The following is a 26,963-nucleotide window of genomic DNA, read 5'->3' as shown; positions in this document are numbered from 1 at the left end:
TAGTGGCTCAAAAACTTCCAATGAAATGTATTGACCCTCAAAATGATGTATTACGTAATAATAACGTAATATCACAATCATAATTTTGTTGCACTGGGGGGATAAAAAGCACGCAATTTTACTGCAAAAACATTCATAGCAAACCAAGAAAGGAATCCAGTGCAATTGTGTTCATAAATTAGGGAAGGTTATCAACCAAATGCTAACTGTACCTGGATAGCACTGAATCATTTTACAAGAAGAATTATATACATATGAGCTTGATAAATCAGTCTTTACACCAAAGCTTTCAGGTCTGATTTATTTATTAATAAACAGCAGTCAACTCTGTCTACAACAACACACAGACATGTCGATTAGTTCCTATAAAGGGGTCATAAGGAATATCATTTTCCTTGATCATCTTGATGAAAACATTTTGAACAAGATATCAGCACCAGCTGTTTCAGTAATGTGTCCAAATGCAGGCTTTCATGAGTGAAGAGGCCATTTACATAGTCTTAAAGGCACAGGACACAAATATTGATGAAATAAATGAATTCCCTAAGGAGGAAAAATAAATAACAACAAAATACATGATATGACTGCTTTAATGGACTCACAAAATGATTCCGAGACAGATATCAACCACAGATATCATTGAAAGAAAACACACTATCATGGGTGGGTGGGTAATCATCGAATCTTATAAAATTCCTCTAAACAACAGTTTTATTCATGCCAGACTAAAGTTACAATAAAATAAATCTGCAGATCTCAGGGAAATCTCATGTGCTTTTTGGCCGACAGATGCACGTAACACTGCACAAGCCTTTACGTTAAATATTACTAAATATATATGAATATCAGGATCACAGACCCCAGCGCTGTCCTCCACAGCTCTACGACTGATCCCAGTTCAGTCCGTCTGCGCACATTTACATCCATCATGATGATCATTCATTACAATAGTGCAGGACAGATGTGAACACACGCCATATCCACCTATCCTAACATAAGAAACATATATGCTGAAGCTTTGGTTTAGTGTGCTGAACATTCATCAGCCCATCTGACTGCAGTAGTGCATTCTGGGTACGAGGGCGTTTAACTGGGGGAGGACATTTGAGACAAAGTCTCTCTCATTGAGAAAAATATTGAAACACCAGAACAAAACGGCTACATATACCTAATGAAGTTAATAATAATTCATTTACATATCATTAATGCAATTGCTTTAATAATTCAAATAAAAATAATATAAATAAAGAACAGAAAGAAATATTTTAAGTTGGCTGATACACAGACACACTGTAAACAGCCAGTCTGTATTCAACATTAACAGGCTACATGATCACAATATTGATATACTGTATATAAAGGGAAAACTATTTAGTGAAACAATAATAATTATAATAATAAAACATAAATATTTAGAAGGGGTGTTTCAACAACACTAAAACATTTCTTACCTCCCCAACTCAACATTTTCTAGTGACTGGTCACATCTAAATTTTTCAATTGGCCCAAGTGAAATTCTGTAAATTATCAAATTAAATGTACAGAATTTCACTTGGGCCAATTGAAAAATTTAGATGCGACCAGTCACTAGAAAATGTTGAGTTGGGGAGGTTAGACATTTTTTACAGTGAATGTTTATCTTCATGTACTGTACGTGTCCTTTTTTTTTCTTTTTTCCTTTTTCTTTTAGAAAAATAAACCCTTTGATATCAAAATAACCATTCAATAGTCTTTCACTTTCCTACTGTGAATGATAAAAAGAAACGGTCATTTAAAACAGGTCGTTTACTATCCTTCTGCGAAAGTGTCGTGAGCAGCTGAAATCTGAGCAAAGTGCTTTTCCTGCTGCCTTACATGTGCAATTTACATGTGCAATTTCTGCAGCAACCAAACAAAATAGCAAAAATAAATGACAAAGAACAAGTTTTTTGGACAAACGCGTAGCTCACGCCGCTGGTTGAACTGTTCGGCCCAATTCAGCCGTCAGATCGCAATTCAGTCTGGTGTAGCAGAACTTACACACTTCCCTTTAACTGGGGCTAACTTTTTAAAAATAAAAAGCCTCTAGAAGACGTTAACGGCAGAGAAAAATTAAATATAGCACACTTCACTGGTTAGGGAGTGACAACTGCATTTATTTGCGAGTGAATTGCTTTGCTATGTTTCACCCATTTCCCCATGAAACAGGCTTTGCTTCACCTCCATTCATAAACCCTCTCCCGTGGCCTGATGGGATAGTAAAGTGTCCGTCGAATGCTCACTTCAGAATCTCACCGGAAGTAGTAGGTCATCCGGGGACTTTTCGCATACTGTTTTTCGGATACTATGTATTCAGACATACTACTCTTTTGGCATATTGTTTTTCACATGCTATTTAGTAGGGAAGTATTCGATTTCGGACACGGCGAGCGAGTCGTCGAGTCATTCATTAAAACGATTCGTTCAAAAACGAGGATTCATTCAGTAACCAAACTGAAACTGTGTTGCTCTGTGACGCGCAATGGCTCTAGTGTTTGGAACTATTATCGTTGGCAAAATAGAAGAAAAACAGACAATGTTGTGTCTAAAATATAAGTCACCTATAGCATATTAACTTCTTGTTCATAGAATCGTATAAAATCAATATCATATTTGCAAACGTGCTGATATTCGGGAAAACAGCACTTTTGCTTGTGTGATATTGCTTATGAATATTAAAAACAAGAACTTATACGGAGCCTTTTTTTGCACCATATCTTGGTTTTTAGGGGCATTTTTATTACGTTTAGCCGTCTTCAGGAAGCTAGTTATTGTAACTAATAACATTTTAAATATGGATATTTTTCTTACACAAACACATGGCTTCGCTTCAGAAGGCCTTTAATAACCCCTGGAGACGTATGGATTACTTTTATGATGGATGGATGGACTTTTTTGGGCTTCAAAATCTCGCCCCCCATTTGCTCCCATTATAAAGCTTGGAAGAGCCAGGATATTTTTTTAAATATAACTCTGATTGTGTTCGACTGAAAGAAGGTAGTCATATACACCTAGGGATGGCTTGAGGGCGAGTAAATCATGGGGTAATTTTTCATTTTTGGGTGAACTATCCCTTTAAGCACTCCGAACCGGAGTGACACTTAATTCAGCAGTGTGCATGTGGCCTGAGACTCTATTGGAATAGATGACAATACTTTGTCAAGACAAAATGAGTGGAAAGAATGTGCTTTAACTATGCTTTTGTGGCATTATGATATACAAGCCCTGCCTCTATCATAAACCATATCAAGTCATAAACTGGGTTCTACTTCATAGGGAAGATCATGTCGTTGTGGCGTGATTTGACACGTCACAATGCAAGTACGACAAGCACTGGTGATACTTCACAAATAGCGTCTGTGAGACGACACCGGTTAGAGCACATGCTAATTTCTTTAGACACTCAAAGCAAATGTAGACCACATTCCTCGATGCATGTTTGTATTGGCAGTGATCCCATAGGGAAGTTGAAACAGTAAAAATTTTCCAAAAGTAAAAGCGAAAACATCCCGCTTTTCTAGTCAAGCTCCGGACAGTAGACGCCGTGAGGTTGATAAAGCCAAGAGGAAGAGGACAAGCAAGCTGTTTTTATAGTGGTGTCAATGAGGTCAAAAAAAGGAGGTTGCACACCTGTGCTGCTATTTCTCGTGCTCTTTTACTGTCCCGCTGCATTCCTGCTCCCTTTATGGCACCAAGAGGCTTCAGTAATCTTCAGGACTTCACATCGTCCTGCTCTGGATCGGACTGAAGCTCTACCTCGGACGGGACGAGCTCCACTGGCATGATGAGTGAGGTGTCTGAATCATTGCTCATGGAGGGCTGGTGCTCACCTGAAACAACAAAGAACATTACCAATGCTGTTTTTGCGCCAAATTAATAGTTTGAGGCATCATTTTTGAATCTGAATAAAAATGTGAATAAGCTTCGGCGGAGGAGTAATGGCTTGGAAGATTCCACATGAGTTATATAGATTACTTTCATGGTGTTTTTGGTCCTTTTTGAAGCTTGATGGACGTATTTGCAGTGCTTGTGAGCAGAAACTAATCTAGTCTATTAATCTGACTAGAGCTGCGATGGAGAACCAGGACAGGCTGTGCTTTTATTTGCCAAACGGTACCAAAAAAAATGACCTAAATATAAGAGAGCTGAAAGTAGATCACACAGAAGACCACTGGAACAGACTAAAATAATCAAATCCATATCGAAGAGAAGTGTAGGTCAATGTGGAATTAAAATTCCTTTTAGACAGAACCTTGCATTACGTGGAAACATTTCTTTATTAGGACATTTTCCCATTTTGATAGACCCTCTTTTAAATTTCATTAAAAAAATAAATAATAAGAACTAAGGTCTATATTCCCACTTATTTTGAATAATGATCTTCTATAAATTGTCCAGTTTTAAGAATTTTTTTAAATTATTTTATACAGATTGCATTGACAAAACAGCAATTCTAAATTCATTCAGTATAAAAAACATTTAGAAATTTCCCAGCCCTGGAAATCACCATTTTAAAATGTCCTAATATTTCAAGGTTTCTTTTGACCGTGGGAACTGTGAATTATGAATATTTGCTGCCTGCCTTTCAAAAGTTTGGGGACAGTAAACTTTTTGAAAGAAATTCACACTTTTATTCAGCAAGGTTGCATTAAATTGATCAAAATTGACATTAAAGACATTTTTTATGTTATAAAGTGTTTAATGTTAAACATGTTATAACATGTTTAATGTTATATGTTCGTTTGAACTGTTTATTCATCAAAAAATCCTGAAAAAATATGCAGCAGCAAAACCGTTTTCAACATCGATAATAATCAAGTTTCTTGAGCATCGAATCCTCATATTAGAGTGATTTCTGAAGGATCATGTGACACTGAAGACTGGAGTAATGAAGCTGAGTAATTCAGCTTTGATCACAGGAATAAATTACATTTTAACATATTCACAATAGAAAACTTATGTTAAATTGTAATAATATTACACAATATAACTATTATTTTTATTACTTTTGAATGGTAGTGTATGTCATGAAATTTGTTCAGAGGCTAGAATTCATTTATAATTACTCAAATATAATATTCATGAATAATCTTGTTTATGTCAGTATTACAGTTCAGGTAATGTAGGGTGACCATATTCCAGGTCATGTCCGGCCGGGATTTCGAGATCGCCCAAAATATCCGCGATTCGGCTTTTACTTTCTCGTCGCCATTCATTTTGTTTACATGCACACCTTTTGATTCAGTAGTACTGAATTACTTCCGATTGGTTAATCTGAATGTAGTGTTTACATGAACACTAAACAAGTGATAGGTTGATGTGCGTTCTAGCATTGCTAAGAAAATTCCTGTGTTTTCGTCTCGATCGGGATCCGTGTGAATCAGAATGCATGACCTGCAAAGCTGGCACGTACGTGTCAGTGTCAAATAACGTAATAATGTAAACATAATGAATGGTGACTGTAGAAAGCAAAAGCCGAATCCCGGGCATTTTGGGCGATCTCGAAATCCTGGCCAGATATGTCCTGGTTAAACAGGACGTATGGTCACCCTAGGTAATGTAAGACACATGCCCGTTGGTTCATCCACATACTCACTGCTGGCGATGTGGTGGCTCTCTCCGGCCGGCGGGAACGGGAAGGAGTCCATCTCGTGGTAAATGTGTGACAGGCCTGTTGTTCTGAGCGCTGGGTCCAGGACCACCGAGCTCTCGCCCACGGAGACCTCACTCGCCCCCGTCACAGGATTGGTGGGCGGCCCGCTGATGGACATCTCATAATCAGGAGGCATGTCATCAGAACAGTCTGTATTGGGCTGTTTGAATGGAAAATGACAGCTTATTTCGAGCAAAACACAAGGTCATATGTAAAGGCCATGGCAAGCTTCTACTCTTACCGGGATGCCCAGGGCTTTAAGGATGTTCATTTTGCACATGGGACAGGTTCTGTGGTCCTGTAGCCAAGGGTCCACACAGCTCTTATGGAAGACATGACTGACAATAACAGCACAGTTACTTACTCAAAAAGACCTGAAAAACATGTTTAACACTTTTCAAAAACATTTGAAAGAGAACCTATTATGCGTTTCTTTCTTTTTTTACAGTTCATCTTTCTTTAGTGTGTGATGTTGCTGTTTGAGCATGAAAAAGCTCTGAAAAGTTACAAAATCCCCCTGATGGGAGTTATTCTCCATATCAGTGTCACTGTTTCTGAACTCCCTGAAACGCCTCCACTGTAGTCTTGAGTTTCCTTTCGGGAACAAACACGTCACAGTATTCCTCATTTAAATAATTCCCGCCCAAGACATACGCTAAATAAATGGGCGGGGTTTGTTAGAGTTGACCAATTACAACACACTGGTCCAGCCGACCAATCATAGCACATTGTGCTTTTCAGAAGGATGGGCTTCATGGAGACGGGAACTAAACAGAGCGTTACTGACAGACTGGGAAGAGAGGAGCTGCAACAATGGAGAATATGTGAAAAACTGGGTTTTTTGAAACATTCAAGTATGGAAACATTCTAGTAGAGCTTAAAAACAAAATCAAGACTTTGTAAAAGGGCATAATAAGTCCTCTTTAAAGCATTTAATGCGTTAAAAAAGTTTTAAATTTGTCTTTGCATTGGTTATTTTAGCAAAACAGTTACATGCTTACACTGCTGTGTAAAAAGGAACATAAGGTAACAAACTAATTCATGCAAAAGGCACGTTAATTATTACCACAGACGGCTCTAAAAGTGATCTATTTCTGTCCACTGTAGACACATTGTAAGCAATGCTTTGGCATGGTAATATTCATATCACATGCTGCACTATTGGGAAAAACCACTTAAAGTTGCACAGATTAAAAGATGATGGCTTTAGTTCAATAGTTTTTGGTTGAACTTCAATACGGCCAACTAAAGCTACCTATACTAACAAATGCATTAAGCATAGTTTTAAGCTTTTTATTTCTCTGAGAATCAGAATTCATAATTTCATACTACTTTGATGTTTGCCTGAAATCTTACCGGCACGGCAGAATCCTGACGACGTCATTAGGTTTGTAGTCTTCGATACACACTGCGCAGTTGTCAAAGTCCGACTCGGTTTCCTAGAGACGGGGCCGATAAATGTAGTGAATAACCACACGTGGGCGACTACATGTGTACACTTCCCTGAAATCTCCATTAGAAAAGCAGCAGACGGGAACATACAGTCATAAAGCACGTCTAATGAGAATGAATCACAGATGGGTGTTAAAAGGACAGGATTCAGACAACAGATCAAAGATACTCCATAAAAAGATATAATGAAATGTCCCACATTGCAAGCGTTATAGGAGAGTTGCTTTTTTATATAAGCTTTTAGCGTTTTCTCTTCAAACGTGATTCTTGCAATAAGAATTTAGAATCAGAACAATACGAAATAATTTTGAATCATAATACGTTTTATACCAGTGTTAAAAAATTTGAGGTCAGTATTTTTAAATACTTTTTTTTTTTAAATTGATCAAAAGTGACAGTATAGGCATTTATAATGTTACAAACAATTTAAATTCAAATAAATGCTGTTCTTTTGGACTTTCTATTTCATCAAAGAATCTCGAAAAAATCAGTTTCTACAAAAATTAATCAGCACAACTGTTTTTAACCTTGATAATAATCATAAATGTTTCTTGAGCATCAAATCATCATATCAGAATGATTTCTGAAGGATCATGTGACACTGAAGACTGGAGTAATGATGCTGAAAATGCAGCTTTGATCACAGGAATAAATTACTTTTTACAATATATTCACATAGAAAACAGCTATTTTTAAATTGAAATAATATTTCACAATATTACAGTTTTGACTGTATCAAATAAATGCAGCCTTGGTGAGCAGAAGAGATATCTTTCAAAAACATTAAAAAATAAAAAAGTTTGTGTAGCGTTTAGGAAGTTCTTTGATCATATTGATAAATTATGTTTTTTGTAAGAAAAGACTACCTTGGAAGGACAATGAGTTTTTGCATTATAATTATCGCATTATTGCATTGAATGAAGTGCTTGAAATGTTTCACAGTTTTCAAATACCAAGAAGTCAAACAAACCAAACCTTGTCCCCCTTCCTGATGGTCCGTACTTGTAACTTGCTTAAGGCCTTTTTTGCAGCGTCACCCAATCGCCTCTGCAAAAGACATGAATCATGCTATACTGAAATGTCTCATTTTAAGATTTGTGGTGTAAAGTAAACGTGGTGTTGTTGGCGTGGCTCTAGAGCACCTGGTTGCGGTCTCGAGCGTTGGCGTAGCGGAACCTCTGGATGTAGTAGAAGACCAGCCATGCGAGAGAGATGATCATCAGGACGATGAAGGAGATGGAGACGAACACCACAGAGGTGCGGCTCACGTACTTCTGCAGGTTCCTCGTGCCGATGCTGATGTGCATGGCCACCGTTATGTTCTTCTCCAACAGGGCCGCGATCTCACGACCTTTGGGCTCGGGGATCATGATCGCCACCACATCGCCCGTACCTGAAGGAATGATGTGGGGTTCAAATCTCAAATGATTCACTCAAAAGAAGTGCTAGTATCCATCCATCCGTCTGTCTGTCTGTCAATCTATCCATCCATCCATCCATCCATCCATCCATCCATCCATCCATCCATCCATCCATCCATCCATCCATCCATCCGTCTGTCTATCAGTCCATCCATCCATCCATCCATCCGTCTGTCTATCAGTCTATCCATCCATCCATCCCTCCCTCCCTCTATCCATCCATCCCTCCCTCCCTCTATCCATCCATCCATCCATCCATCCATCCATCCATTTGTCTGTCAGTCTATCCATCCATCCATCCATCCATCCATCCATCCATCCATCCAACCCTCTATCGATCCAATCATCCATCCGTCTGTCTATTCATCTATCTGTCCATCTATCCATCCATCCATCCAATATACAGTATTCACATCAGCGCAATAAATTCTAAAATTAAGAAAACAAACAAATTATAGCATGAATAGCATGAATTTGAATACATGCATTAAATAAAGATTTGTGTATGCACAAGGAATCTGACAACAGCCGGTATGATCTGATCTCACCATCATTAGAGACCGTCTGTGATTACATGAAGAAACAGAAAAAACTGAGACAGAATAAATCCAGAAGAACTGCGGGAACGTCTCCAAGATGCTTGAAGAATGTTTTTAGTGGTTGGATATTTTTGCATTTAAACTATATTTCAGTTTGTTTTGCTTTTTTCAAGAGGGGCAGTTTTCCAATGTATGTCTTCTGTACCATTCTGTTAAAGTCTGCAGGACATTTCTCATATGAAACTGAAGACTTCACACATCTCAGCTAAGCTCAGCATTCCAATCTCTCTGGACTCATAACGTCCTGTTTGCATCTGTTTGTCATTTCTTCCATATAATCAGGGCAGCTGGACTGAACTGTAACAGCCAGATGGTGTTTAGGCTGTTGTTCAAGTATGCGCAAGTTAACATTAACATCGCAAGCCTAAGCGGAAGAATCCAGATGTGTTGATCCCTGATGTACTTGTAATGCTCATGGGCAAAAGAGTATCTCAGATGATTTCCACAATGTTGCTTATTTTCATTACTCCAAAAATAGAGTGATGAAGTATTTTTGTGAAGTTATGAAGTCAAATTTTTGCACGACTGGGAAGAGAGAATAGAGGGTTGCTGTAACTATTGGCATCAGCTCTTTTCGAATTTGGAAGGACTTCCCTTTTGCAAATATTGTTTCTAAGGATGACATTATTGTGCTCACGCTGAATGATGTATTCATTAAATGTTTACATTTTACATACATTTATAAAAAGGGATACACATAGAGGTGAAAAAGAGTTCTGTTGAGAGGCTTTTGGGATGCTGTAAAGAAAATCAGAGGTTTATAATAGGGTTAAGGGTGGCGGTGATAATGATGATTTTTGGGTGAACTATCCCTGTAACATAAAAAAGGCATATATCTGCATTAACCGTCATATGCAGAATATTCTGTCTGAACACTGTTGCTCTGCATGACACTGACGAAAGTGGATCGGACTGAGCAGCACAACACACTTGTAGCCAATCAGCAGTAAGGGGCATGTCCACTCATGATGGGGAAGGAGAGAGTGAGCCAATCAGCAGTGTGTCCACTCATGATGGTGAATGAGAGAATGAGCCAATCAGCAGTAAAGGGCATGTCCACTCATGATGGGGAAGGAGAGAGTGAGCCAATCAGCAGTGTGTCCACTCATGATGGTGAAGGAGAGAATGAGCCAATCAGCAGTAAGGGGCATGTCCACTCATGATGGGGAAGGAGAGAGTGAGCCAATCAGCAGTGTGTCCACTCATGATGGTGAAGGAGAGAATGAGCCAATCAGCAGTAAAGGGCGTGTCCACTCATGATGGGGAAGGAGAGAGTGAGCCAATCAGCAGTAAGGGGCATGTCCACTCATGATGGGGAAGGAGAGAGTGAGCAAATCGGCAGTAGGGGGCGTGTCCAAAGAGAGGAGAGAATGAACAAATCAGCAGTAGGGGGCATATCCACTCACGAGGGGGGAGAAGAGAGTGAGCAAGATTTGAAGAAAGACTGTAGAAAGAGAGATGGCTGAGAGACATTACAAAAGAGAAAAGGTCAGAGTAATATCAATGGAAAAAGAAGGGTTATGATCAGGCAAGAGCTTTAAGGCCCATCAGTTATGGTAAACTGAAGCTCAAGAACGTTCGCTTGACGTGCGAGAACCAATGAGGTTCATTCTTGTGTTACGCAGCACGTTTGAGCTTTTGTTTATGTTTGCTGATCAATATTTATATGTGGACAAAAGCCTAAATTTAATCTGTTTATCATATTATAAAGTGATCAAGTCTCTTCAGAAAATTTGGACTAAACCATTCAATTCATATGGATTAGTTTTACGATCGCTTTATGAACTTTTTGAAGAGTCAAATGGTAGTTGCGTAGACTGTCAATGGAGGGACAGAAATCTCTCAGATTTCATCAAAAAGATCTTCATTTGCGTTCTGAAGATGAACAAAAGTCTTACGGGTATGGAATGACATGAGGGTGAGTAATTAATGAGAGGATTTTTATTTTTGGGTGAACTAACCCTTTAACTGGGACATAAAGTTGAACTTTATCAATGAAAGTGGCCTCATTAACTTGGGATACAGTGCACAACTTGCACTTTTAGCATAAGTTAATGGGCAAAATTCCATTGGAGAGCAAATGCAGAAGAAAAGAGAGTTTTGTCGTCTTACCGTGATGTGGCATAGTAATGGTGTCATTAGAGTTGCTGAAGCCCACATTGAAAATGACCACAGCAGATGCATTGAGAGTGGCAGCATGTCTGATCTTCTCCTTGTAGGTACAGTTTCCTCTGGATATCAGTGCTATCCATGGGATGTTGGGATGGGAAAGGGGGAATTTAGTGTTACTGTCACATGCCTGTCTGTCCTGCAGATGAGATGGCATGAACACAAAACCCCTGGCATCTCTTTTAGGAGAGTGCTCCCCATATCTGCCACATTCACTCTTGTCTGTCTTCATTTGAGATGTCACTGGGTCCAGATAAGTGATGTTGACGAAAGCAGTGTACCATTCCTCTTTCTCTGCCACTGTGAAGTCCAAACACAGCAAATGCACGAAGCAAAAGGACAGCAGCCACGTAGACAGGGCAAGACTCCGGCAGGCTTGGTTTAGGGACATTGCCATGTTTTCAGAAATGATCCCAAACAAACCGTTTTCAAGCTGGGGAACGTCTTTATCCCACTTCTTTTTCAGTATATGATTATTCTTGAGTGCGGCATCATTTGGCAACCTCACAACACGAATAGAGGGCCGTCAGATCGAAACATCTCTCTGTCCAACTCCGTCGTCCTTTAAAAGTGGCTTATAGATGCAGTCCACCATCATGTCGATTCACCCAGCAGCATTTGCGCCTGTGGTGACGGACCATCGAGGTTGCCAGATATTATTACTAAACCTACACTGCAGAGAAATCAACAACAATAATACATAAAAAAAATTAAAAATTAAAAACTGTCCGGAATCAACACAAGTCAAATCAAGTCACCTTTATTTATACTGCTGTACATCAGATCTAGAAGAAAATAGTGTCATAGTCCAGCTTAAGTAAATTCAGTGATGGTTCATTTCTGTCGTGAAAAAAAAAAGTCATTAATTTTGTTAATTTATCTACAGCCGCTTTGGAGAAAACAGTGGTCACCGTCCAGCTCAGTTCAGTTCTCATATAATGGTGTCAATGCATGCAGATAATATTGTTGAATATTAATGCAACAGAACACAAAGGCTGAACTCAAGATAGAAATTGCTGATCAATCAAATACTGTATCTTTGCATTTTATTAATTAAATAACATATTATATAAAAACAACAGGTGCAATAATATGAAATAATTATAATTAATATAATTATAATTATAATTATAATATGAAAAATATTATAATATATAAATATTAGAAAAGAATCGGATATTAGGAAAAAAAAGCACAGTTTTAGCAGATTTAGAAGTTAGATTTTTTTATACTGCTTGATAAATTTTTCCTTAAAAATGTAATTAAACTTCTTTACATTTTTTTTTATCAAATATAAGCAATATTGGACTCTTGTCTTAATAGTTATCATCATGTATTTAACAGAGGCAATGTTTCAAACTTTGAAATAATCCAGAAGCGATTTGGTAGAGTGTCTGGCAACCGCTCCGTTATGGACAGCGCAGAATAGACTCGTGCCCTCCTCTGTGATGGAGCGGGACTACATCTCCTGTAATTCTTCTAAATAAATAGAAAATCTGGGGTTTAATATATAGATACATATTTTAATAGGATATAACTATATTAGATTACAATCCAAACAACTCGCGCCGCGCAAAATACATTAGTAAATGTTTGTGGAACTGATTACAGCGCATACTTAAGTTTCCTGCCGGACGATTTACTGTTACACACGCACCGGAATCAGCTGTGATCATCTGCCTGTTTTCAACGCGATTAAACCTTTATCCCGGTAAGTTTTCATACGACATAATGGATGGCATTTACGTTGAACTGTAAATAAAAATATGAAAGTGACTGTTTAGCTGAAATGTTTGATTAATGGTTGAGATGTTAAGATATTGAATGAGGTGTCAGGTCCCTCATGTAAGTTCAGTGGAAATCAGCAGCGCGGAATCAACAGGTAATCGCAAAACGTTTAATCTGGTTTCGAGTTAATGTGTCATATTTGCATTCTGCCGTTGATATTGGAGGTGAAAGATGCCTAAGAAGAAGACTGGAGCCCGTAAGAAGGCCGAGAGCCGAAAGGAGCGAGAGAAACAAAGTCGGGCCAATAGAGAGGCTGTTGATGTGGCCAAACACCCATGTAATGGAACCATGGTGAGAGTCATCATGATCTCAAACTGCATTGACAGATTACAGAGTTAAATTGTTTGAAGAAATATTTTTATGAAAATATTTTAAAAAAGCTTTCAAGTAATTTCCAGTTCTCATTTTCTCTTTTTTTTTTAAACGTGAAACAATTACGTTTACATTTGACTTGTTTTCCAATCGAAAGTGCCATTTAGAATATTTAACCCCTTAACTGTCACCACCCTTTTTGAGAATGGACATTAAAATGCACTATTCAAGCTTAAATGGTTGTAATTCAAGAATGCTTTGGAGTATAGACCTACGTTTGGTCTTGTTTTAAAGGGACAAAAATAGCAGATTATTGCTGAAGTGAAAGCACTTAAAAAATTAAAGTATGAAAAAGTTATGGAAGTTTAAATTTACATTAAATCTAATATAATTTATTTAATATTTTTTCTTTTATATAAAATATATATTTTACAAAATATTTTTTCTATAAAATCAAAGCCATATATCTAACGAAGTTGTGTTCTAAATTTGAAGTTGATATCACAAAAATTGAAGTTCCCATGAGATTTTTAGGCGTAATACCAGAAATAGCCACCGGGTGACATTGAATTCCATTGAATTTAACTGTATGCATTCTGCCATAACAAATGAATAAATTTCTTTCCAAATAACACTTGTCACAAAATATGGAACCTTGAGACTCAGACCTTTCTGACAATGTGTTTTGTCAAGATTAGAAAAGATTTTGATCGTAAATTATGAAACATAATGATGCCCAAAAGGGGAGGAGCCTGATAAAATAATTTAGAGTACTGTTTCTATGGTAACGCAATGTCCAATTTCAAAACGGTTTTCACAGGATGAATTCTGAGATCGTAAGCTTTCAAATGATACCTAATTTATGATAACTACTAAAATATGTAATGTAATAAAAAAAGCGATTAAAAAATATATTATTTTTAGAGGATAATATTATTTTATAATTTATTGACAAATACTAGATTATATGTTATATTATGAACTTTTAGCATGAAAACCAACGTTTCAATTATTAAAAGTGTGTGCGTCAACTTTTTGTTACAAAGGTCAAAACTAGATTTTTTGAGGTGCACTCTTGTCATAAATTCATCTATTTCTGTTCCTACATAATTTCTAACAAAAAACAGTGCTAAAATATCTATTTAGGAGCCTTAGACCTTTCCAACGATATATAGTTTGTCATGATTAGGTTAGGATTTAAATGTAATACATTGAAGTAAACTTAAACGTCCCGCTAGCGTCGGGACGGTGACAGTTCCTTATTTTTTACATCATTATCAAGCACACCCTCCCATACAAATTATCATTAATGTTGTATTTAAAAAAATATGTATCTTGGTAAGAATACTGTTATAATGTTATTTTTTATTTAAAATTAAATTGGCATAAATTAAAGTCACCATGAAATACAAATTGACAGTACTTGTGCCGTGAGGGCGGAGCAACCTGTCACTCACATAAGATCCACAAATAGCAAACCACAGCCATCCAATCAATTCCCCATTGACAAATTCAAGTCCCGCCCTATCTAATGGGCAGACATGCAATATTTGTAGTGTTTTATAATGGACTGAATTCACTAAACCTGCTTAGCATCTCTCATGTAAACATCCTTTATTGTTATAGAAATACCCTGAGCCGCATAAAAAAACATACAGAGCATATTTTGACGTAATCATATGTCTATTTGGCATCTGGAAGGGCAGCAGTTATGATCCTGGAATTGACACATCGAGATCATTGAATAAATGCTCTTTGCTCTTTGAGATCACATAATTCAGTGGAAAATGAATAGAAATTATATTGTGCATAAAGAAATATGAAGTAAACATACGCGAATAAATCTGTTCTCAGAAAACCAATGATAATCTAAACCTTTATGCAAAGATTTTTTTATGACCCAGACATGTTATGGACAGGTTTCATGAGCTCTATACTATCAGTAAATTACATTAGGGTCCTTTGGGAATTTCTATCAAAACTCGGATGTAACCTACAGGAATGTTTTGGCATATTTGACCAGTGTTGAGGCTGTTTTCAACGTGTTTCAATTTTGCTGCAAGTTGCTTGTTCAGTTGGTACATTAATGCACTGACCTAGCTTTTTTCTCATTTGTCTTTTTAGGAGTGTGATAAGTGTCAAAGGTAATGTGACTTCTATGTGATTTCTGCTTCGAGTCTGAATTGTTACGTTATCTTTCACATGTAAACCTTATAAACTGATAAACCTTACGTAATATTCTTTTCTGTTTGCCAGGCGACAAAAGAACCGAGCCTTCTGCTATTTCTGTTCTTCAGTGCAGAAGCTTCCCACGTGTGCACAGTGTGGTGAGATGAACTTCCTCCTTTTATATCCCAAAGCACCCTCCACTCTAATGATAAGTGACCCTCATTTTCCTGGCAAACGTTGCTCTGTTTTCCAGTGTTTTCTCAAACATGGTGAGGAAAGAACTCAAAAGAACAGGAAAAGTAAAATCTGCAGCCTGTGATAAAAGCATGGCTAGTTTTCACACACCCACGGCAACAAAAAAGACACAAAAGTATCAACATTACAAGTAAATCTCAGGGGAAATGAAATGATCATAAGAGTTTTCCAAGATGGGAGGATATCCTACACAAATATTTTAACTGTGGCTATGAGTTTGTTACAGCTTGAGATAAATCACGAATAGTGCGTTACACAAAAAAGCAGCAGTACATCTATATGAAATTAAAATTTTCTATTGTATGTTTCTTTGTTTAAAGGCAAAACGAAATGTATGAAGTCTTCAGACTGTGTCATCAAACATCCTGGCGTTCACAGCACTGGAATGGGCATGGTGGTAAGTGTGAACATCACCTTAAACATCCTCACAGATTTCACACTTTACATCCATTACACTAGAAATGACGCAGAAATCCAAGCTATCGTCACCGAGATGCATGGGAACGCTAACCAATAGCTTTGTCCAAGTGTTATGCATGAAAAGGGCACATTTATAAATATTTACAGAATATGTACAAGTAATAAAACAAAAACACAGAACACAGGAGAGTGGGAGCATGAGTGATGCTGAAGTAAAGAAATCAACAAAACCGAAACACTCTAAATTACACCATTTAATGCACTAAACTAACAAAGAAATAAAACACGAAAATAAACAAGTCTTCGGCAACGGATTGCCAACTAAACTACACTAACTAACAAACATAAATACATGGGGTAGCATCCACTCCTTACCTGATGTGTATAAACAAACTCAAGCTCTAATGTGTTGGTCACGTGCAGTGTTGGTCAAGTTACTTGGAAAAAGTAATTAGTTACTGATTACTGATTACTTCTCCAAGAAAGTAATCCAGTTACTTTACTGATTACTTATTTTCAAAAGTAATTAGTTACTTTACTAGTTACTTTTCAAAAACATGATGCACGAAATGAATAAGCTATGTAAAGCCATAGACCTTTCTGCTTAATTCTATTCTTTCTGCATATTCCATCATCTAAAATTTAATCAAATTAAACATTCTTTTTTAAAACTTGTTTTATTAGTTTCAGTATTTTAACATTATGCACATTGCATCAATGACTCACTCATTAAGATGGTCGCCTGCCGCCTCCTACTGGCGGTTTATAAATATTGTTTCTATGCACAAATAATATTTCTTATTTGTATATTCAAAAAATATTTTAAATAATCTCATTACATTATTTAATGCAGTTTATTTGATTGGTAACAGCCCTTTAGCATGTTATTATTCTATTGTAATTTATTGATCAAATTTAAGAATTTTAAATGAAAGATGAAGCAAACGATTAGGGAAAAATGCCCTTTATAAAGGTTAAAATATCATAAATATGCCGATTTATATATGTTAAAGCTGACTGAACTGATGAGAATACTGATTCGGAATAAATTATATTTACAACACACACAAAAAAAAAATTCCTGTTCTAACAAGTGTTTTTACTCAGACAAGTGAATGACCGACCGAAGGACAAATGCAAAGCCCTGGTATATTTTTCTAATTATTATTCATTTATTTACCCATAAACCTGTCTTTAGGAAGCCATAAGTTACAGTGGCAAGAATAACTTTGTGAAACCTTTGGGGGTGGTGGACAGGGTTTAAATTGAGACAGGAGTTTGCCTTAATCTAGTTGATCATGCATTTCTTTTCTTTTATTCCACAGCTGATGTGTGCAGTTTTTTATTGCTTGCATTAAAATATTTTTCTCTTGTTTAGTTTTTTAATTGCAGTCTTTTTCTTCTGCCATTCATGCTTATCAGCTCCATGCAATCTTAAGCTTTTCTTGGTTCAGCTGCACACAGTCTGAAAAGGTTTTTTTTGGCAGTTTGCTAAAATAAAAGACCCATTTCTAAGAGCTGTTGTCTTTTCTACCTTGGGAAATAATGTTAAACGAACAACTTAAAAAGGCATGACAAATCATGACATAAAGACTGACATCACTCACAACGTACCAATGCATTATCCCTCATGAACAAATATAACGTGTTTGCACGTTCATACCAGTTTACCATTACGACATCATTCATGAATAAACATGACGTCTGAACACGGACAAACGGTGCGTGTTGACGCGTCAAAATTCACGCGTTTCGTTTAAAGACTTTTGAACGCGATCGCTTGCCATAGTGTTTACCACTGACTTCGCGGCGCTCATGTCATTTGTCACTCACGAGTCACGGCTCACTTCGCGAGACAGTCTCGCAGTGTAACGCAGTAACGCAGCCTGCTTACAGGAAAGTAACAGTAATCTAATTACTGCTTTTGCAATTGTAATCCCTTACTTTACTCGTTACTTGAAAAAAGTAATCAGATTACAGTAACGCGTTACTTCTAACGCGTTACTGCCCATCACTGGTCACGTGACATACTAACTATCCCTTCACTCTGGATCCGGATATTTCGAAAAGAACAGCCGAGTCACGTCACAAATTAATCAAACAATACACAAAATCAGTTTCACTAAAAAGAAACAAACAATGGAGGAGGCTAGTCTGTCTTTATACAGAGAAAGGTGAGTTCGGATTGGTTCCTTGGGGGAATGTCACGTTGACTCATGATGATCGACATAACCAACCAATCGTGAGACCTAAGAATACAGACAGCCGAGAATGAAAGAAAGGGGGGAAGAAAACACAACCAAAATACGCCACAGATGTAACCGTTCCCTTAATGGATGTTCTAAAGCACGAAATGTAAATCACGCACACGTAATGAACACACGATACATGTTTTAAAAAAAACCAACCGTTATTTAATTATATTCGATCATAAACATACGTCTCTAGACAGGTATTGAACATAATCTAGCTAACATTTATTTCAATCATGACAATAGTTTTAGCATGTTATTGTGTATGGCAATGTTGATGTATTTGGTCTTGGCGAACTAGATCTGCTACGCTGCTGCTGTTGATGATTGCAAGTATGGACTTGCTACTGCTAACAGATACACAGACACACTGCTGTGAGCATGTCAGATATGCTGCTGCTGCTGCTGCATAAATATACATCCATAAATCCAGTAGCAGGTGGAGCTGGGGAGGTGGAGGGGTTCAGAGGAACTCTGTTAGCGTGCGGCACGACTAGCTTACAACAAACAGTGATGTGATTGCTTGCAGATTGGTTAGTTCTGAGAAAAAAAAATTCATATTTTTTATTATTATTTTGTCGTCGATTACAGTGAAATTATTTATTAACACTATTAGTCATAACCCTACTTCAATTTTCCAAATACTTTTTGGGGTCACTGAGTATGAGCAGGGGACCCCATTTCAGCTCTCTGGCAGCTTTCTTTTTCCTTGTTATTTCAGAATAAAGTCGTTTGCCATCGTGTAAACACTTGCATCATTATTAAAACAATGGAAGAATCTGAAAACACAGCCATTTGATTTGAACTCTTTCCAGTAAAACTGAGAACATTCATTCCTGAAGATCAGGACTAGAGCTACACGATTCTGGATAAATTTAGAATAATGATATTATTGTTTCAAACAGAGATCACAGTTCTCTTGGGGGATGAATATGTCGTATGACCCATGTATATGTGGACTGCATATGTTAACCTATGACCTTTGATCGGTTTTGAATATTCAGACGGCATATTTGTGTTCCCAGGGTCTTTCTTTGAACTCTGATACCCAACCCTCCTACCGCATTCCAGCTCAGGGGCCTTTTATGGTCTCTCCCTCATCTCTATGAGCCATTGAAGAAAAGGACGTTTCTAATGATGAAATTAAGGAAAAATTTTAACAGACCATAATCATAAGGGTGAATCACTATAGTATATAAACACACACATTTTAAACGGTGGAGTGAAAAGACAATCTGTTCTTTTAAATGATTATAAGTGAAATGATTAGTTAATTATACTACAGGCTGTAGAATGCTTGATTCTGATTGGTTGGCGAATGTTCTAAGGTATGCAATTATTCTCAGGGAAACGCACGGCAGTGTGTGTGTGTGTGTGTGTGTTTGAGTGGGAGAGAGAGCGCGAGAAAGAGATGTGCTTTTCCATAATAACTAAAAAATGCATAATACATAGTAACACGTAATTTTGTGGTAAAAAAACTTGGAAATAATTTGTCACTTTTATCCTATTGTTTACTATATTTATTTGCTCGGTCAGTGTCGTTGTGGGTTTTGGTTCTGTAGGCTGTAAAGAGCTTTGAAATAACTGAAATCATTTGGCGAAGTGATATGACATGTAATGCGGGTAAAGACTTGCCAGGAACTACTTTAGCCGTGCGTTTCCCGGAAAATAATTGCACAGCTTAGAACATTAGTCAACCAAATCAGAATCAAGCATTCAACAGCCTGTAGTATAATTATAAATAATCATTTCACTTATAATCATTTAAAATACCGGAGTTTTTTTCACTCAACCTTTTGAAGTGTGTGTGTGGTCTGTTAAATTTTTCCTTAAATTCATTATTAGAAACTTATTTTTCTCACTTGCTCACAATCCTGCATGTGCTGTACACATCCTGATATCAGAGTTAAAAAAAGACTCTGGGAACAGACTCTGGGAACATTGGTCTGATGTTATTGGCTAACATTTATTTAGCTAATGCGTGTCCTGTTTAAAATGTGCAATGTTCAAATCCAAAGACTATTTGGATATTGGAATAATAAATTAAGTAGCCTATCTTAATTGTACACAATGTTCCTATGTAAAAAAATAAAAATAATACTGTTTTCTAGGGGTTTCTTAATTTTAGACTAGTTGACCAGCGCACATTATATGCAATGCATGTGTGTCGTTAGTGATTTTGTCTCAACTACAAACTTTTATCCAGTACTTCTGTTATGATTTGAATCATTGTAAGCTGTTTCAATTATAAACACGATAACTGCTCTCTGCAGCTCTTATCAGGACTGTCTTTGATTGTTCCATCAGGGAGCCATCTGTGATTTCTGCGAGGCCTGGGTGTGCCATGGAAAGAAGTGCTTGAGCACCCACGCCTGCTCCTGTCCTCTGTGTGACGCAGACTGCATTGAATGTGACCGCAGCGTTTGGGAACACGGTAAAGAGCAAGCGTTCATGTCCAGTACGGTACAGACACTTTAATGTTGTCGGAGAAACCAATAAAAGCTTGTTTGCTTGTGTGACGTACAGGTGGCCGCATTTTCCGCTGCTCTTTTTGCGACAACTTCCTGTGCGAGGATGATCAGTTTGAACACCAGGCGAGCTGCCAGGTCTTGGAAGCAGAGACTTATAAATGTACGTCTCGTTTCCAGTGGTTTGATGAATATTTGAATTCTTCAAACTGACTTTTTGTAACCTTTTAATGATATTTGCCCCAATTTCAGGTTTATCCTGTAATCGTCTCGGACAGCACTCTTGTCTCCGATGCAAGGTTAGGGTTTTCTCGATTTGCTTCTATGCATATTTTGTTTGGACAAACTACAATTGAAATCCTGTCGTTCTAGGCTTGTTTCTGTGATGATCACGCTCGAAGCAAAGTGTTCAAGCAGGAGAAAGGCAAGGCTCCTCCGTGCCCAAAGTGTGGACATGAGACTCAGGAGACCAAAGATCTCAGCATGTCCAGTGAGTGCCGTCTACCATCTACTGTTATAGTCGGTTTTGTTTTAATTGTATTATGAGACATCCAAATTGAGACAGGGTAACGTACTCATCCTTCCCTCGGGTCATTTTGACCCAAATCTTTTTTTAAATCGAGTTTTCATCAGAGGGGTCCAAGACCCTAGGTCGCACTTGAACCACGAATATACACACAAAAAATGTAATGGATTCGACGAGTTTTGTGGTTTAAATTGGAAAAAAAGTAACAAATCCAATTTTGACCCCCTTAGGAATGAATGGAATGCTTTAGTACACATAGAAAAACCTAAAAATGCTAAAACTTTACCAAAAAATTATTTTATAATGTCTACGTGTGTACATCTGAATGCATACTGAATGGGTCTGACTTTAGGACCCAGCGGAACAGCTCCATATAGAGCTATAAGGCCATCTAGTGGCAAGAGTCATGAAATATCATGTTATATTATTATTTTTTCACAAGAGGTCGGCATAGACACCCAATGTAAGATATTTTGAGCTAACTTAAAAGGGTTATATATGAAATTGTGTGTTGTTTTGAATTTAAGTTAAAAGAATGTGAGGAATGTGCTTAAATGACTCTTTATTTATTGATCAAATCTTGTCATTTAAAGGTAAATAAAATAAAAAATACCCCAAAATCGCCCAAAAATTGCATTAAAAAATAGACTAAAATATAATATAATAAAATAAGCTTTCTGGACTAAAAAATAAATAAAATTAAGTATAACCTTAGGGCTTCGGGTCATTTTGACCCGCGATGGAAAGATGTTACAAAGTGCGAGGGAAGGATGAAGGTTATTCAAACTAAAGCTAATTAAAATGATATATATATATAGTTCTCAATCTGTTTTTAATTACAAAAAATATTACTTTAATACAGCGCCTAGTAGTAGTTTGGAGTGGCAGTTAAGTCTCTGCTATTAACTGGATGATTTTGTTTGATGTTCTTGCAGCCCGAACCCATAAATTTGGCCGTCAGACTGGCGCAGATGAAGACGATTATGGTGCGTCCGGATACAGCTCCTACTGGAAAAATTTGGAATCTGGAGGGGGATACCGAGACGAGGAGGATAATGAAGACGATGATGACTATGATGATGATGATGATGATGAAGAGGAGGAGGAAGATGATGACGATGAAGAGGAAGACAATCCTGAGGTTGAGGATTCAATCTCAAATCTGAGTTTGGGAGCGAGTGGAAAGACCTAATAAAAAGCTCTAGATGAGAGTCAGAAATTCAGATATAGACAGAGCCGTGGAGTCATCAAAGAAAAGAAAATAACACACGAGCTTTGCGGTCACAAGCGTCAGATATCTGGCCTTTTACTAATTAAGGTTTTCTGCCTAATGAAATGGAGAGTGCATTGATGTGTGTGCATAATTGTAGTGCAATTTCTGACATTTTTGAATGGCAAATATATCTGAAGAAATGTTTTTAAAAGTCAGCTGTTTTGTGTATTTCTTTCAATGGGATTTTTATGCCTTTTAAATATAACAATAATGCAGACCAACCTAAAATTCTCAGCTCTTAGGACACCTACACTAGATTTATTTGTTATTTCAAAGGAAATTGAAATGTCGGGTTGGGGATAGGTCTCTCACTGTCGTGTGCGCCTACGGGCCGAACTGCAGTGCCGTGTACCCGGCCCTCTTGGAGTCTCTGGGGGAGGGGGACTCCGTCGTTCTACTGGGGGATTTAAATGCCCATGTGGGCAGCGACTGTGACACCTGGAGGGGCATGATTGGGAGGTGTCGCAATAACTGTGGGACTGGCAATCATAGTGGCGTCAGAGGCACTCAAAACAGGATTATTGCCTGCAATTATCCAGGAGTGAAAGAATGGGTCATTTTATATACTTATATCTACATTAAAGGCCATTGCACACTGAGTCCGAAATTCGCATCCGAAAATTTCGCACGTTAAAAAAAAAATTCGACCTCACGTTATGTCAATCACGCTTGCACACTGTCTACGAAACTTTCGTCCGTAATAAAAAAATTCGGATCGGGTTCGATTTTCTGCGTTTTTCGCATCCACAGCCAGTATTTTGAGAGGTTTTTTCACAATTCAGAGCCACCGTACAACTACAAGCGAACGACAAAATCCACAATGGATTTAGCAGCCAATTCGATCACTAATCATGTAAGTTATTATTTGGGTATAAAATATAACCTGTATACAGCTGTTCTGTCTGCCCAGCGCTTCCGCCGGCCGCCTGCGTGTGTGTGTGTGTGTGTGCGCACAAAATCATCCCCACTGCTACCCTTGACGAATCCATTTTGTATTTTTTGCGTTTTTTTCCGCAAAGGTTTAATAAATACGCATCGGACTCAGTGTGCAAGGTTTCTGTGCGTGACGAATTTTAAGGCTGACGAACACGAAAAAACGCATACGAAAATTTCGGACTGATTTCAACTGCCAGTGTGAAGGCGGCGTCAGTGTGCAATGGCCTTAAGAATGTAGGCCATTGCACACTGAGTCCGAAAACATAGAGTTACAAAATACACCAGTACCAGTGTCTCCACAGCTTTGACTGATACCGTGTAGTACTAACCCTTATATTTGATAAACTCACAATAATTTCATTTTCAGAAGCATTAAGTCGGCAGATAAATCTATACATAAAATTACGTAACAGTGCTTTAAAAGTGATTACTCGTACACTCACAAACATTTCACTTGCACTATGCCATCTAGGTCTCCTTAGTAGGATTCTCATAGCATCATTATAAGCTACTTGCAGCTTCTGTAAACTAGATGTTCTATAGTTACACCACAAATGAGCAGTATAAAATGTTGTACAATATGCTTTAAAAAGTGACACCTTCACCTCGTCTGAACAGAAACTAAACTTACGCAACAGCATATTTGCCCGCATATACATCAGGCGGCGTTGCCTTTCAATATCATCATCATCTGTCATGTGCTCGTTGATAATATGTCCAAGGTATTTTACTTTCTCGCACACCGTGAGGTTCTTGTTAGACAACTTAAAAACTGGAAAATGTATACTTTTATCCTCCTTAGTTCTGCAAGTCATAACCATACTCTTATCAGGATTATACACAATATCATGTTCAAGACCATAATCAGAACACACATTTAAAAGCTGTTGAAGACCAGCACTGCTTGGACTAAACACCACAAGATCATCTGCATACATAATATGATTAACCAGAGTATTCCCAATCATACACCCAGTTTTACAAACGTTCAGACAGCTCATCCATGTAAAGATTAAACAAAATTGGGGACAAAATCCCTCCTTGTCTCACACCGTTACTGACCCCAAAAGGGGCAGAGACCTTATTGCCCCATTTAACTTGCATCAACTGGTGGGCATACCAATAGGCCAAGATTCTCACAATGTATTCTGGTACCCCTCTTTGTCTCATTTAAAAAAATAGCTTAGCATGGTTAACCCGGTCAAAAGCTTTAGATGCATCAATGAAACACATAAAAACTGTTGAATTTTTATCTCTATACTTATTTACAATTTCCTTTAATGCATAGATGCAAAGATCAGCACCATGTTTGGCCTTAAATCCAAACTGGTTGTCTGTAGAATTAATAAACACATTTAACCTATCTAGCAAGATTTTTTCCAAGACTTTAGACAAAATACTAGCTAAAGCTACAGGTCTATAATTATCTAAGTTACCCACCATTCCAGCTTTGTTTTTAATAACTGGTACTAATAAGACAGACAACATTGAATCTGGTAACACACTGTGACTCAAAAAGCCAGTAAGACAAACAGCTAATAAAGGGGCTATCCTCTTACTTCCATATTTAAGATGTTCAACAGAAATATTATCTAAGCCACTAGCTTTATTTTGAGGTAATTTGCTTAGCTTGATCCACCTCACGTGGCATAATCACTATTGGATCATTAACTTGGTGATCACCCCCATCATATTCATTTTGGATGCAATTAAAAAGACTACAATAATGTTGTCTCCATAATTCCGCAATATTCTCTGCACCAGAAACTCCATCTAAAGTACAAGGAAGAGACACTCTGCAACTATTGAGAGTTCTGACTTCTTTCCAAAAGTCAGTGATATTATGATTTAGGAGCTTCATAGCCATAGAATCAGCCCTTAAAATGTGCTCATTTTTACAAATAAAACGAATAGCATACTTATATCTTGCATTTGTAGACTTCTTATGCTGAAGCTCCGGCCCTTGCCTGGGTCTACCTGCCGTCACCCATAATTTATATGCTTTCTGGGCTTCAGCTTGATATTTAGCTACATATTTACTCCATCCAGGCCTAGACTTATTCATTATACCCTTCGATTTAAAAAATGGCCTACTACAACCATGCAAGACATTAACTATATCATTATACATTGAGCAGAAATCCCTCTGATGATTTACATCTTTACAGTTAACATCACTACACATCATTGCATCCCTTGGTAAATGAATATCACTCAAGCATTTATCTGTACTTACATAATAAGCTAAAAGGTCCTCCTTATTAAGTGCTAACCAATCCATTTTTACTGCATTGATATTACTTGCATTATTAGACATCGATATAGAAGAGTCTGTCGTCTGTTTTAAAAGGAAAAAAAGAAAACGTCTGAAAGAGTTGAAGTTCAAAGTAAATAGAAAAATATCATATTACTATCTGATATTTGACAGATTAAACTACATTAAAGTTACTTGTATATTAATACCAAGATATGGGAGCTGAACAATTACAGTTAACATAACTTGATATTTAATTTTTGTTTGTGAATTTAGCACATGAGGTTGTACCAGTCAGTCAGTTCTCTTCTTTTTAAAAAAAATTTTATTATGAAGGAGTAACACCGCACTCACGAACACTGAAAGGATTCAAGTGTGCAGACAGTTTTATTTATTTACTATTTACTCAAAACCAAAACAAATAGTGTTCCAACCAATCACCGACAGGGGGAGGGTGCTGTGAGGTTTTGTGCTCGTGCACGGCTGCACGCGAAGTCAGAGCTGAAGAAAAAGCTGGCTCAAAACCTCACAGCACCCCCTCCCCCTGTCAGTGATTGGTTGGAACACTATTTGTTTTGGTTTTGAGTGTTTGGCTAAACCATTTGTTTTTGTGTGCAGATCTCAGAGCCTAGGCTGCCTACAGAGACGCGGTTTTTTGACGGCATGCTTATGGGGCGGGCAGCTAGCGGATCGTTAGGAAAGATTAGATGAATGTGATAAAAATATTTTTGGGCCTGAAATCACTGATACCACCTTTAATACTGGCACCTGTTGGCGTGAATGCATTAAATCCAAAACAATGAGTAGCCTAGGCCTACTATTAATGCATTACAAAGTAAACCACTTAGTGTGAAATTCATAAATATTTGACTATATATGAATAAAGCAAAAGTTCAAATTTTCAGCATGTCACTTTCACTGACCCTTGTACTGTTCCCACATCCTTAAAGGGATACTTCACCGATTAGCATTAAGCTTTGTATCAGTAGAAACCCGGT

The 26,963-nt window shown here is 37.5% G+C and overlaps 2 protein-coding genes across 2 annotated transcripts; one reads left to right on the top strand and one right to left on the bottom strand.

Annotated features, from left to right (window-relative positions):
* Nucleotides 1-287: 287 nt before the first annotated feature.
* On the bottom strand, nucleotides 288-11,942 carry rnf150a (ring finger protein 150a). Its single transcript, XM_082164513.1, has 7 exons — nucleotides 11,256-11,942; nucleotides 8,266-8,516; nucleotides 8,099-8,170; nucleotides 7,028-7,110; nucleotides 5,913-6,009; nucleotides 5,615-5,831; nucleotides 288-3,848 (listed from the first exon to the last, which is right to left on the bottom strand). Exons 1-7 carry the CDS (start codon nucleotides 11,707-11,709, stop codon nucleotides 3,730-3,732), a joined length of 1,293 nt encoding a protein of 430 aa, XP_082020639.1. The 5' UTR covers nucleotides 11,710-11,942; the 3' UTR covers nucleotides 288-3,729.
* An 864-nt stretch (nucleotides 11,943-12,806) lies between these two features.
* Nucleotides 12,807-22,930, top strand: znf330 (zinc finger protein 330). Its single transcript, XM_082164300.1, has 10 exons — nucleotides 12,807-13,023; nucleotides 13,265-13,391; nucleotides 15,537-15,556; nucleotides 15,669-15,739; nucleotides 16,157-16,233; nucleotides 20,816-20,942; nucleotides 21,035-21,139; nucleotides 21,229-21,275; nucleotides 21,349-21,466; nucleotides 22,438-22,930. Exons 2-10 carry the CDS (start codon nucleotides 13,272-13,274, stop codon nucleotides 22,692-22,694), a joined length of 942 nt encoding a protein of 313 aa, XP_082020426.1. The 5' UTR covers nucleotides 12,807-13,023; nucleotides 13,265-13,271; the 3' UTR covers nucleotides 22,695-22,930.
* The last annotated feature ends 4,033 nt before the right edge of the window (nucleotides 22,931-26,963 follow it).

Source organism: Leuciscus leuciscus (genome assembly GCF_965113295.1).
Source record: "Leuciscus leuciscus genome assembly, chromosome: 3".
NCBI lineage: Eukaryota > Metazoa > Chordata > Actinopteri > Cypriniformes > Leuciscidae > Leuciscus > Leuciscus leuciscus.
The sequence above is the reverse complement of the archived record's forward strand: the minus strand, read 5'-3'. Positions and strand labels throughout refer to the sequence as shown.